Source organism: Argopecten irradians, chromosome 3 (assembly GCF_041381155.1).
Source record: "Argopecten irradians isolate NY chromosome 3, Ai_NY, whole genome shotgun sequence".
NCBI classification, from domain to species: Eukaryota; Metazoa; Mollusca; class Bivalvia; order Pectinida; family Pectinidae; genus Argopecten; species Argopecten irradians.
The window spans coordinates 32,689,724-32,704,605 of NC_091136.1; the positions used below are offsets into that span (position 1 = coordinate 32,689,724).

At 34.8% G+C, this 14,882-nt stretch overlaps 1 protein-coding gene across 1 annotated transcript; it reads right to left on the reverse strand.

Annotated features, from left to right (window-relative positions):
* Positions 1–5,586: 5,586 nt before the first annotated feature.
* On the reverse strand, positions 5,587–14,838 carry LOC138318280 (tubulin epsilon and delta complex protein 1-like). Its single transcript, XM_069260485.1, has 8 exons — positions 14,641–14,838; positions 12,929–13,028; positions 12,544–12,749; positions 11,858–12,022; positions 11,266–11,364; positions 10,871–10,957; positions 10,121–10,303; positions 5,587–9,476 (listed from the first exon to the last, which is right to left on the reverse strand). Exons 1-8 carry the CDS (start codon positions 14,752–14,754, stop codon positions 9,096–9,098), a joined length of 1,335 nt encoding a protein of 444 aa, XP_069116586.1. The 5' UTR covers positions 14,755–14,838; the 3' UTR covers positions 5,587–9,095.
* Between the last annotated feature and the right edge of the window lie 44 nt (positions 14,839–14,882).

Sequence of the window (14,882 nt, forward strand, 5' to 3'; positions counted from 1 at the left end):
GTATATATAATAAAAAAAAACGCCAAGCTGTTGTGTGATTTAAGAGGAATCATTGCCGTAATGTTACGGTAAATCTCTCTTCCATTAAATACAAATTTACATGTCTGTTTATCGCTTTAAATTTAATAGCAATATAGAGCGTTGTGAAACTTAACAAACAACCAAGCAAGAAGTTTGAATTTCACCATTATTTCCGTTAAAGCCGCAAGGGACCTTAAATCACCTCACATTTAATCTCTCCGTAAATACTATCAGAAATGTAGTCTTTACAAGAAAGACAAGGTAAATAACTAATTACAGTGGGGTATATCGCTTTACGTGGAAAATCCATAGAATTATACTAAGGTCTAAGTATAAATGGTTTTCTCCAGCACTATAAATCATGTCTGTGTTCAAAATCATAATAATTAAAGCCATTAACTTTATCTGTAACTACTTATGGTATAAGACAATGGAGTGAATTAAAATACGTCAGAATCTAAATTAATATTTGTACATGCTATTAAAAATATAAACAGAAGTGAATGTATAAATCATTAATCAAAAGGAAGATGACTGGATTCAGATTTGCAACCTTAGAAAAGCATCAAGGCTGACTGTAATTGAAATATGCACATTTATCCCTTCCTAAATCTTTTTACAGCAAAAGAAAATGGTTCGGTACTGTAGATGAAGGTGCATGTGGACGTCTCCCGTCCTATGTCTGATATATGATCCAAATATTATTAAGGATATGTATCCAATACTGTACATATCAATAGAAGTCTTCCTAAGAACACAACACAGTGTTGAGACAGCCTTTAAATGAAAAATCTAGCACGAATAATACAAGTAGAAGGGGAAAATACTCGACCTGGTACCACACAGGAGTAGTTTCCGCCACTCTAATGGTGATATTTGCCAGCCAAATATCTATTACCAGGAGAAATCGTAGATGGCAATGTTTAATATAACTAAACTGGATACGTACAAAACGAATAACCAAGTTCTCTGGTAACGGAAACGTTCAATGTTTCATCAATGACACTCATAAATCAGATATAGGCTTACCAAAGGTCAAGTTGCAATTTTAGTGAAAAAGTCCTTGAACTTACCACGTATTCCGTATTGTTACTTGATATCTGTTGCTGCACGATCTACTGGAAAGCTACAAATCTCTAGTCCCACTTAAAAGTCTTCAAATAATTTCTGAATGTTTCTAACTGTTCAAATGTATTACTGTCTACCTATTTTGATAACTCGCAATTATCATTGACACCATCGATATGGATGAAACGAGAAATTTTATAATGGATCGGTTGTTTGAGTAGAACAAACTAGTACTTTGTTCCTTTTTAAATAGAACCAGAACTTCTCTAAATTCATTCTCATCCGAGGTTGCAACTTGTTAGTCGATGTGTATGGCAGGTTTCATTGATGACAAAAACAACGCTCATTCTTCCGGAGCACCTAGCGGACCACTTTTTCACGAGTGAATGAAATGCAAAAACATTAAATGACTTTCGTAGTTGAGAACTACTACAATATGAGAGTTGTTTTGTTAAATATATATATAAAGGCCAACAGAAAAAGGCATTGTAAATTTGTAATAATTATGTCTAATCGAGAAGATAAAGTTTGTTAGTTTCACGACAAATTCATCTAATCACAGGTATTCGTTTCTAATATAAGTATAAGTATAAAACTGGGTCAAGGTCTATAACTCGGCCGGCCATATAACACTACCCAATTTCAGAAAAAGTATGATTATTAACCAACCGTATAGGATATAATAATAGGAATACTCTCAATCGACAGCCAGATAATTTATCTTTAATTTGGTATATGATACAATATATATCATGCCGTATAAATGTCACTAGGTATCCAGAAACATCGAAAAACAGCCAGATTTCAACTGGTCGGACACTGTGGTGTCCTCCGATAAACACGCCAGGGCTCTAATGGGTAGCTCAAAAACCATTGCATGTCAACACTTCAGCGTCATAAGAATGAAAGTTTGGTAGAAAACAAACTTACCGGTTAGTAAATCCTTGGATAAATACCATCCATTTGCCTAACGTAGCCCTTTGAAATTTCCGATTGAAAAATTTATGTCTCTAGCCGCCATGTTAGTATGTGTGCAGTAGATTTGTTTTGTCGGCGTTGATTGGCTCTCGAAAATTAATTGACCAATCAACGCCGAGAAAACAAATGTACTACACACATATGAATATGACGGCTAGAGATACACATTTTTTCAATCGGAAATTTCAAAAGGCTGTATTGAGCAAATGGATGGTATATAGATAAACACTAACATACCGGTAAGTTTGTTTTTTACCAAACTTTAATTCCTATGAAGCTGAAATGTTGACATGCAGTGGTTTTTGAGCTACCCATTAGAGCCCTGGCGTGTTTATCGGAGGACACCACAGTGTCCGACCAGTTGAAATCTGGCTGTTTTCCGATGTTTCTGGATACCTAGTGACATTAATACGGCATGCTATATATTGTATCATATACCAAATTAAAGATAAATTATCTGGCTGTCGATTGAGAGTATTCCTATTATTATATCCTATACGGTTGGTTAATAATCATACTTTTTCTGAAATTGGGTAGTGTTATATGGCCGGCCGAGTTATAGACCTTGACCCAGTATTACAGTTATACTTATATTAGAAACGAACACCTGTGATCTAATAGAGAAAAATAGTGCATCCTCTGTTGGCCAGAGGACTTCGATCATGAAACGTTAATGTTAGAATTAAATGAAGTTTTCTTTGTTTTAATGGTACATTTCAAGATGTTAGATGGACGTGAGGGTACCCGAAACAAGATTATAAGTGAAATGGGTTGTTTGATGTTGACATTATGGGTTAATATCTTTGGACATTTCTATAGTGTCCGCAAAGCACCAGACATCTGTAAACCAGAAACCTGCATCATCCTAGTGTTGCCAGGATTCCGGAGAGTAAAACAGGACATATCTTCAACAAAGTGTGTACCGAATACCTCGCCGTTGTACCGTGTATGATTTTATAGGACGTAATCCACGAGTACTATACCGTATGTCAAGAGCATGCCATTTCACATGCTAGATGTATGTACATTTCGTGGTGCGTAAGGATATTCACACATAAATCACTAAACACATCAGACAATGTGGAGTTCTGTTTTCATTCGTTCGTGTGTAACATCACCATGTAACACATACTAAGTATGTGTGTGTCCTATGTATACTGTTCTAAAACACACACACACTCATCGCAAAAGTAAAATACGGAGACCTAATATCAAATCCCCATCAAATAGAATTAGACCAGTGGCTGCAAGGAAGTAAATTCACAGATAATATAAAAATACATTGGCACTGTCTGATATTGACTAATCATAGTGTAATGGATGATGTAAACTATCGATATGCTAGGCACCATTCGGTGTAGCTACTGACAGTCAGAAGGTGATATCTTTTCCGCTACAAGTCAGTCAGAAGGTGATATTTTTTCCGCTACAAGTCAGTCAGAAGGTGATATCTTTTCCGCTACAAGTCAGTCAGAAGGTAATATCTTTTCCGCTACAAGTCAGTCAGAAGGTGATATCTTTTCCGCTACAATAGTCAGAAGGTGATATCTTTTCCGCTACAAGTCAGTCAGAAGGTGATATCTTTTTCGCTACAATAGTCAGGAGGTGATATCTTTTCCACTTCAACAGTAGCTACATTCGGTGTAGTTTGCTGGACGGGTGGTATGAACAAGCTGTAATGTTTGTTATGTTTTATAGTTCATTTGAGCAGAAATTTAATGACTCATGTGTCCCCAATTCTTCTCTGACGTTAACATCTTGGAGTGTAGAAGCAGGAACCATATAGCAAGACGAATGGAATCAATCACATTGTCAATGACAAGTTAACAAATTCCTCAAAGTGTTGGGAAGATCTTCAATCTACTGAAGTGGCTGGTTAGGTATTTTCCATGGTTCAGTGCTATATCACTACTGCCGCTGTGTCAACCATAGGTACTGGAAAAAAACTTTCTTCAATGTTGCAATAAACAAGTTTGGCGTAGGGATTGTCCTACATATGTTGTCACTTGGTGCAGTGTTGCATTAAGCTGCAGTTTTGTAACGACACTTTCCACAGGGAGTACTTAATGAATGTAGTCAAATGACTGATAATACAAATGCCATGAAGAGTGTAGAAACCATTTCGTGCGTTAAACTATTTTTCTTTTGCTTATAAAGTGAGAAGAGTGGTGGAATGTTAAGGAAGTCCTTTTAAGATATTGTTTGGTGTTAACATTTGTTGAAATGGTAATCTTTTGAATGTCAAATGTTTTTGGACGTGACCGAGAAAGATATATTTCCATGGGCGGTGGTTGTCCCATTCTAAATATATCAGTAAGAATATGTTAAAGCTGATGAGTTAGGAACTTAGGATGCTGATGAATGGGAATAACCAATAATCTAGGACAACCAAGGCAACACATGCTTCACTGTTAAGGGAAACGTGTCCAATGCGTTTGTTCCACGTATCATCTGTCTGGTTTCTCTGAAATTATCTAACCATTCTATACTTTATCAAATGAAGGGTCGTCATGAAACATCGGATACCCACACCTGTAGATGTGAGAATTTGCGTGCATATATATATGGTTCCAGACATTCGTAGGTAAAGGTAGCGGATGGCTTTAATATCAGCTTCAAATCAGCAAAGGAGACCACCATATTATTGCCTTTTTTATAACTAGACAACATGGCAGATTAACTGAGACCATGTGGAGCCTACCTAATATCTCGCCTCCGTAAACAATCTAGAACTGGATATCAACAAATGAATGAGGTTTGCTGCCTTGCTGGTATTATAAACTTTTAACATCAGCATGTTCTGGTTACAGTGTAACATCAATGTCAGTCTTCCCATAGTCCCAGCTCATGATAGGGTAGACTATACATTGAAGCTGCTATTGCAACGCTGTGTTTCTGTACCCTTGATGTGATCATAAATGGACATCTGATCTGTTTACTCTATGTCAATTAATTAAAATAATTGGCAATTAACAAAGTAGAAATACATGAAATAAATTTTGAGTTTAGAATGTAGAATATGTGTACAGTGAACAAAAGAATCTAGACGTTCATTGGAAGTGAATGATTAAGATTAACCAAATGATATCTGGAACTGTCTAAGGGAAAATAGTCCCAGTAAAGGAGTCTCTATCGGTACTAGTGATGGTAGTAATTCCATATTGTATCTTAATTTTTTTTCTTTATTTGAGAAAAGCACAACGAAACTAATAAAAGACTAAGAATTTATGAAATCAATAGCCTTTTTTTGGTGAATTATATATACATGTATGTCCTTTGTACTGTACTTTTGAATTACAGATCATTTGTTAATTATAACAAATTTTTGGTAATATTTTCCCTCCTTTTGCCAGAAGTCCTCTGTTGTTGACATTTGTACTTTCCAACTGACAGAGAGAGTGGTATTGATGATGCGACATTACAAGCAGGCTCAGCAGCTACTATCATCTTTTATGTGACATGAATGGTAATATCTCGAATATTTAAGAACGAGGGCAATGCATGATGCCATCTCGTAAGGCAATAGGCCTGAGCACTAGAACACTTTTTTTTTCAAAGAAACAAATTTATTTAATCTAAAAGTTTGAACATGAAAAAACAAAGTATCTCTAATGAACTTTAAAATAAATTAAACAACTGCATTAATTATAAAACACAAACAAATTAACATTACATAAAATATACCACATGGAAAGGATTTACTTTTCTATATAATGAAGGAGCTCTAAACCTTTCATTAATTCATTGGCTGAGTCTATACAGAATGATAAATAGAGACCGTAATTGTGTTTACTGACGGACATTTTCTTTATCATAATAAATGTACCGTACGTATGTCAAACGTTTTCAGTTAAACAAGTGATCACTATTGACTTTGAGACCTTCAATATTAGCTCTATTTTTTCTCTGGTAAAAGTTATTTGTTTGGTAATGTTTTAAAACCTCCCAAGGTGCTTTCCTTCTTGGACATGCTAGGATTTGATGGAGAGACCAAGAAAAAGAGTCAATCTGACAGTAACTGGCAATAGCACTATGTGAATGTGGTTCTCATAAATGACTAAGAACAGGAAGGTTTGTTATATAGAATATACGGACACCTAATTAACAACTCACAGAAACCCTAGAATGTAGAAATTTCACAAACTTATATAATTGTCATACTTCTACACATTAACGACAAGTGTAAGGTTTTCAGCAAGATAAACAACAGTTACAGACCAAATATATATACATGTATAGATATATACCTCATATAAATAAACATATATGTACTGTAATGCTGATGAAACATATTTCGTTAAAATAGTATCACTTAGTTAATGAAATACATATGATGTTTTTCTCGCTGAATTATGTTATCAACTTAGCAGGAAACAAAGATCTACATGTAATCTTTTAATTCATTATTCATGTGTGAAAGAAATATTATCACATTACTCACAACGAAATCTTTAAATAGGTTAAATCATATAGCAAAACTTGTTCCATGCTTGTATCATCACAATGAACATAATGCTTTACCATTACAAACTCAAAATAAAACATCACAGTAAAAACAAACAAATCAATCACAGATATAGGTGATCACAAGTAACTGTGGTCCATCTTGTCCTGACAAACATGTCTCTTTATATATAATATACAGCTACTAGTCAATTCAGGACAAAATATTTCTTCACACTAGTAAATTAACGACAAAATATTTCTTTTATTTCTACTAGTGAATTAATGACAAAATATTTCTTTAATTTCTACCAGTAAATTAATGACAAAATATTCCTTACTTTAAATTCATTAAAAATTGTTTCATATTATTATCCATATTGTCATTCATTAAAGGAACTCATTTAAATTGGTTATTTTAGCTGCTATCCATCTCGATTAATTTAATGAACAAAGCTTGAATATTTATTTTTATTATTAACTTTGCAGCATGCAATTAATTTCAGTAAAATCTTAGCATGATTTAGGATTATTTTTCCTAGCCTCCATTGTTTAGTGCCTGGGAATAACAACTTAACAATAATTAAATATCATGCTTATATCAAAGGTGAAGATACATTTCAAATTAATCATATTTGAATATAATTCCGTTTAATTTGGATAGATGATGAAATGAAAATCCAATTGATAGCAGTATATAATTGGGCATATAATCCAACTTGAGTATGTGTACTATCACAATGCTGACCTTATACTATGTACATAGTGACTATGGCTTTTCTATAATGTTAAGTAGTATGTAAAATGTACATTATGTAGATTGCACAAAGGGACATAACTGTAACTCGTACAGATACAGATTATTGCAGAAAATACTGCCTTTAGTTCAGCAAACAACAAACATTAGAGAAATATACCCAGAGTAACATTATGTTTCAGGAAAGTATCCTTACTGCCGTTCTATCATAAGATTGCACGATTGTGTTACAGTACTAGTGTATCGACTCACTGTAGTAGATTACATCGCTACATGTTACAAGTGAAGTGTCTATGTAACACGCATTGTGATTGGCTGAAGTGTGTATAAATGTTACACAACCTAGTTGTACATCCCCGGTAAACAATTACAAATGTTCAAATAGATAAACATCTGAAAAATTAATAGTTGTAAAATAGAAGTATTACACCGTAAAATAAATAACGTTGATATATAGAATTCGTGCTGTAAAAATATACATAATTGTTTTGATCCAGTGTGTTTTTTCCGTAGTACACCTAGCACATGTGACGAACTTGACGGACCGAGTTTCCTGAAATAGCTGTTGTAAATATATAAATACTATAATTGCAAAAAAAATCAAACATAGAAAGAGATAACACAAAATCAGGTTATACTAGCTGTAGAAGAATACATAATATTGATTTAAACATAATAATTATGGTAGTGAATAAATATGAAGGTCAGGAAGAAAGTATCTGCTTAAACATAGCTGTTCAGTTTCATAATTATGTGTGTTTGCACATGTGTACGTTACTATTTTAATATCTCGCTAAAACTGCACCAAAACTAGAAGCGGTTCAACCGATCACAGCCAAAATTAGAAGCAGTCCCCAACCGATCATATGTCGACATGTCAAAGCCACAAACCGATCTAAAAGTATGCGAAAGGGTAGTGAAAATGTACAATGATGGGGTGTCATATGGAAATATATCTAAAGTGGTCAGCGTTTGAAAATCCACCTGTCGAAACATCGCAAAATTGTACGAGGAACAGCATGGTTCTCTGCTTCCACGTGTTCGGCCTATCAAGACACCAACAAAGGTCAGTGAAGAAGTTGTTATATTCGTTGAACATCACAAGAAAATGAAACCAAGCATAAATGGTTGTGAAATCCGAGAGAAACTTATTGAGGCAAACGTGTGTACTTGTATGTAAATGAAAATGTGTCTGTTCTGTCGCAGAGCAGGTGAACAAATGTAAACAAACGTGCTTGAACAACGTGGACTAAATCTTGTCTTCCAACCACCATACTCTCCTCAGTACAATGTTGCCGAGTATGTATTTCATGCCATGAAATACAGGCTTCGTAACATCCGAGTTCACAGAATTAGCTATCATCGATGCCCTGTCTGATATTCAGGTTCGGAACTAAGTCGCTATTATGGACTGTGTGGTTATGTTTGAGATTAGTCCTGTAACATGTAGCGATGTAATCTTCTACAGTGAGTCGGTACACTAGTACTGTAACACAATCGTGCAATCTTATGATAGAACGGCAGTAAGTGTCATTTTTCAAATATGTTTATATAATTTGACTATTATAACAGAAAACTCTCCTAATTTAAACTTTTAAAATTGTCCTTTCTAGTACAAGTAGAAGACAGACAAACTGACTTGATAATAAAATCATTAAATATGAATACTGTATGATGCAAGTAATATCATTGCTGTTGTTGAATATTCCCAAGATTCATCACTCTGTTAAGGCCATCCCCTTTTTTGTAGAACAACAATGTTATAGACTCCCTGGGGGAAAGCTCTATCACACACACACACATACATATACACTAGTAACTCACCACATTACCGATATCCTTTTGGCTGAATACAAATAGAGTCTGGTATGCTACTGGCTATAACATCCAAATCAGAGCAGTAATGAGAACGTTTACGCTGAGTCTCCAGTTCAAGTCTTTTAAGTTGTGCCTCCAGAACAGCGATTTCTGATCGAATGTCTGTGGTTGTATCGGCACTATCTCCTTGTCCAGACCGCTCTCTCGCAGACACCTGTATGTTTGAAACCTTCTTACTGGTTGTATTCCTTTGATAAAACAGTTCTGGGTCCTTGTAAGTCTTCAGCACTTGTTCTGTGTTGTCCAGAGCAAGGTTTGCTCTTTGTAACGAAATCTCCATATTGATGGAAGTTAATAAGTTGTCTAATTCCTGTTCTGTTATTGTGCTTCTCTGTAACAAATCACAGTGTATTTGTAATAAACATCGTATAAACCAAAATAAAAGTCATAATTATAACCCTAAATCTACTACATGTACATTACTGGCCAAAAATATCTCATGGTCAATACAAATTAGAACAGTCTACAATATATATACATACATTTGTATGTATATGGCATTAATGAATTTCCTCAGTACATGTACGTTTTAATTTTACAGATTTCAAATTTAAAGGAAATAAATCATAACTAGTTTACGAAAAATTTTCTAACATAATTAATCCCTAAATGATCATGAGAGCCACTGATGATTTCTTTTCTCTCTTGTGATGCCCTTTGATTGTTTGGAGCAAGAACATCTTCAAATTTTGCTATTATCATAAAAGACAAGTATTTATGTATGGAAGTTCTTTATTTAAATTGAATTTTCTGCTAGTGTAGGGTATATAAGAAACAGTTTTTTGATTCCTTGGGGGTTACTTTATTCAATTCACAGTAAGGCTCATTTAAGGATGGGCCAGGTTTAGAAGGCAGAAAAAAGCCACAGTATCTGGATAAAAATCAGCAACCTATGGTCAGTACCTCACAGCTGCCCAACATGGGTTATGAACTTGGTACCCAGAGGTGGACTGTTTAGTGGCAGGCATTACTTACCTTGGACTCCCAAACATCCTCCAGTTGTTCAATGATAGACTCGTATTTAACAATAGCCTCCTCTAGCTGTAGTCTGGCAGATTCCATGCTGCTCACACTGTCAGGTGGAATGTTGTAATACATCATCTTCCCTGTAGTTTGACCAGTAGAAGAGTCCTGCATCTTAAGGTCCAAGACACTTTCCTATAGACAAGAGTTCATTAATTTAATTTTGGTTGTAACACAATGTTTCATCAGTAAAATCTTCTCTGTCTCAAATCATAGACCAAGAAAATAAAGCACACATTTCAATGATGTCATAAACAAACGACAAATGACCCTATCATTTGTTGATTTTTGGAATCAATAAAAATTTGATATGTCATTGTATAGACTGAAAACTGAAGAACATCCTTTTTCATAAACTACTTTGATGGTTTATTCAGAGTGCCTTTTGGAGTTTTATCTCATTATCCTTATATACCCTAGTATAAAGGTAAAAGTACATTTCATTTTTGTATCAATTTTCTTGACATTATAGGGCCTAATTTTGCAAAATAAGGAGACTACAAGATATAAGAAATGTTTTGGTGAAAAATGCATGTACCTGGTACAATAAACTATAGTATAAGAAATAGGTACAAGGAACGATTCTGCAGGGCAGTTCTTTTACACATCATCATTATTAAAATGGTCATAATATTACATAATTTATAAATATGGAGCAAAGACTCAATTCCAACAATGCAGACATAGAGCCATGATAATTACCATCCATTTCCAAAACCTCTCCTCTTGCTCAGACCATGACAAAAGTATTTGTAGTCGTTCGTTGTCTTTCTCCAGGAGATGAAATACCTAAAGTAACAAGCACTGTCATCCTTATTGAAGATTTATTAAAGAACTATATGACTTTACTTATAACAATGAAATACTTATCTTTGATTGTTATAAGTTACCAATACTTTTTATTCTATTTTTGATGCTAAACTGAAATGATCTCTGATTTTAATCACAATTTGCATGCTATGTCTAAAATATTACTTTAATACACGAATCAAGCCTCTTACCAAAAATGGTGTTAAAATATTACATCCAATCTTGAATCAAGTGTTGAAAACAAATGAAGCAAATTGTTACTTATATTTCAAGTTATAAGTATGTACCTTCTTCAAGAGGTCTGGATGCTTGAGCATGTGGACTTCAAGAGCAGTGAGATGTGACAGGCTTGGGGTTAAGGACACTCCCTGAGTACACTCACGGACCTTTGGTATACAAAGTTTTACTTATTTTATTGATAAACCTTTTTCAACCTGATTTTAATGCTTGAAGTTTGTACTAAAACACAAATGTGCTCATCGTGCATGGTACTGACACTTATCATGGAAATTTACCAAGTTAAGTAATATTTGTGAGTACATTTTGTATTTTATTTGTTCAAATTATCAGTCTTCTTGGATGTTATGGAGCTTCTAGTATGTAAAATATAATAAGTGTATTTTTACAACATCACCAAAAAGCACTAGCTGACCTCTGTTGGTCTGAGCTGACCATAGAGAGACTACCTAATTGCCCTTCTTCCTGTAGTGACTTTTGTGGCTGTGTAGTCCAATACTGCAGTAACAGTCTCTACTGTAGCAGTCATATATTTAGATAGCCATGTGCTTTTATCTTGTTTGTCATCATCATTCATGTTAAATTTCCTTTTCTGTGTATTACCCTTTTTGCATTTTTAGCATTTGATGAATAATTATGTACCTTGTGGTCAAGTTTGAACTTTTCTCTCTGCAGGCTATAAAGGCGTTTGAGACTGGACCTCATCTTGCCGTTGAGGAGTTGAAGATGCTGCACTTTCTGTACAGGGTTCAGAGACTTACTGCAGGTAAGGTAGTTAGAGGAATGGATATTCTCTTCCAAATCAAACTGCAATATAAACAGAACAAATTTCTACATTGTTTCACTGGATAATGTTGTTAATAGTATGATATTTCTGACATATGTTTTATAATCAGTGTAGTAAAACCTTACCTTGCAAGACAAGACCTTATTTGTATTTCTATATGCTTATATTATTATAAGTCCTATAAAAATGTATTAAAAAATCAATAATTCTCCTGTTTCATGGTTGTAATGTTTTGACCACTTTCAAAAAGATATTCTATGATATCGCAATCAGAACATACCTATTGGGTGAAAATGCCCTTTTAGCTGATATTTTAAATTTTAGTTTAAAACATTTTCATTATGTTCAGGGTTCTCGTTAAAAGTCGGTTGCCGGCAAAAACAGCCATCTATTTCTTGGTTTGCAACCGGCTATTTTTTTCAGAAATAAATATTGGCCACAAGGGGAGCTTGTGGACCCATACCACCTATCATTAATTTTCAACCATTTATTAAAAAACTTGTTGAGAACCCTGATGTTACACAAATTGTTCTTGACTTACTTCATAAACCGATAGGGTGTTTTCATCAACTGGAGAAGAACATTGCTCCATAAATTTGACAATAACATTTTCTTTACACATAAGCCAGGCGAAGGCCAACAATAGCTCCCTGCTTCCTGAACTCATATCATTGGGGAGCAATGAAAACTCTTTTGAGTAGAATCCTCGACTCTGCATACTCTTCTTCACATACACAGCTAGCTCCTCTGAAACATCATACTTTACAGTAATAAAAGGTATCATGTATTTTTGCCATTTGGACAAACAAGACTAAAACTATATACAATTTATAAAGTCATTGATTTCTTTTGTTTCATCTAAAAGGCAATTGTATTCTTCCACACAATGACAATAAAGTTTTGTTTTTTTTGTACTTTTACTGTACCTTGAGTAAGCTCAGAATATGCCTTGATTGTAACATCATCAATAACACCATACTTCATGAAATATAGTAACTCAAACAAGAGTCTCCAGAACGGGACAGTCTGAAACGAAAATTAAATCAAAAATTTATAAATGGCAAAACAAAGTCACTAATTAAATATAAAACAATATGTAGATACATATACATGTACTGTATATTTACATCTGGATTTATTAAATAAATTACTTTGTTACCACCTGAATATAGCTACAAAGATACAATAACATGCCAAAAACGGCTCTTGTCTCCTACATATAGCTACCTCATGCAAGTATAAAAAGAAATATTGATGTGACACAGTGTATATAAACTCTATTTTAGGGGATCGTAGGTAGATTGTGAGTTCGAGGCCCGGATAGGGCACGAGTCAATAAATTGTCATGCTTTGTTAAATTGTGTTTTTTTGATATTTAAACTCTATTTTACATTGATTGCCAAGCAAGTTATACAACTTCATTACAAATCACTTTCGATGGCCCGGATGAAAGTGCGCGAGGAGTCTTAAGAGTGGGAGGAAATGGGAGTGCCCGGAGAAACCCACTGATGTGTTTATACCATGTACACATGTACACATGGACCTATATAGCAATCTAGTAACTTAGCTGGCTACGCAATACTTAGCAATGCTTCTCAAAATTGTTAGAGGTTTTTTGAAATGGCACGTCATGTTTAACACCCAGTAAAAATAATGTTCAATATATAATGTGCATGTAAATAACAGGAGCTTAATTAATATTCTATTGCCAAATAGGGTTACTTCTAAAGACTGAAGAAAGAGCAGGCCTATGTGATCCAGTGGTAGCAATCTACGTCATCAATCTTCTTCTTCCTCCAGATCAAGAGTCAGACTCAAAGGGTTGAGTGCATTTGACTCTGAAAGGTGGCATGAAATTTAATATTGGTTAAAAAATTTTGAATAATTATACATAGATCTAGTTGATGCATTAATACCACAGAATTTCAATATAAAGAGTAGTCTAGTGTGTGGAGTGGAACTTTATCAAACGCTTTGGAAAAATCTAGGAGTGCGATATCAGTTTGTTAATTATTGTTTAGGTTTTGGCGAAGTCATCAATAGTGTGTATGAGTTGGGTTTCAGTGGAGATTTTTTTGTCGAAAGCCATGTTGGAGATTTGTGTTCTGATCTAGATGTGACAATACAATCTGACAATGTACTGTGAAATCGGCTGTGTTGTGGGTCGAAAGTCGGCAATTTTGTATGATCTCGCTTTAATTGTAAAAATATTTATCATTTTGAATTACAGCAAAAAGATCGAGTTCACGGGCCTACTGTACATACAGATGTAACAGGAGAGGAGAAAATGTAGCGGCCAGACCGAGATTCGAACCCGGGACCCTCAGAATACTAGCCGAGTGCTCTACCGACTGAGCCACCCGGTCACCGATGATCGACCCAGTCCAATCCCGCTACACTCCTCCCTCCTTTCTCGAAGTCTTCGCCCTTCCAAACACCACCACCGTGGGTTATTTAGTTGGGCGCCAATTCTGTAACAGGAGAGGAGAAAATGTAGCGGCCAGACCGAGATTCGAACCCGGGACCCTCAGAATACTAGCCGAGTGTTCTACCGACTGAGCCACCCGGTCACCGATGATCGGCCCAGTCCAATCCCGCTACACTGAAGCTAACCACAGGCGCCTGTGCAAAAACTTACAGCTTCGTCACTGTTAAACTTCGCCAATCTGAAAACTTCTGCCTTAATCTTAGAAGTTCCATTTCTTCTCAATAGTTTGGTCAATAATTCGATCGTTTCTCTTACTTGTGACATAGCTTATGATTTAACCATAATATTATAGTCTGCAACGGAGACTGATTTTTAACGACAAAACATGTGCCGTGATGTACTATATATTGTAGTTAGGATATATTATATTTATAATCGATTAAATTATTTTT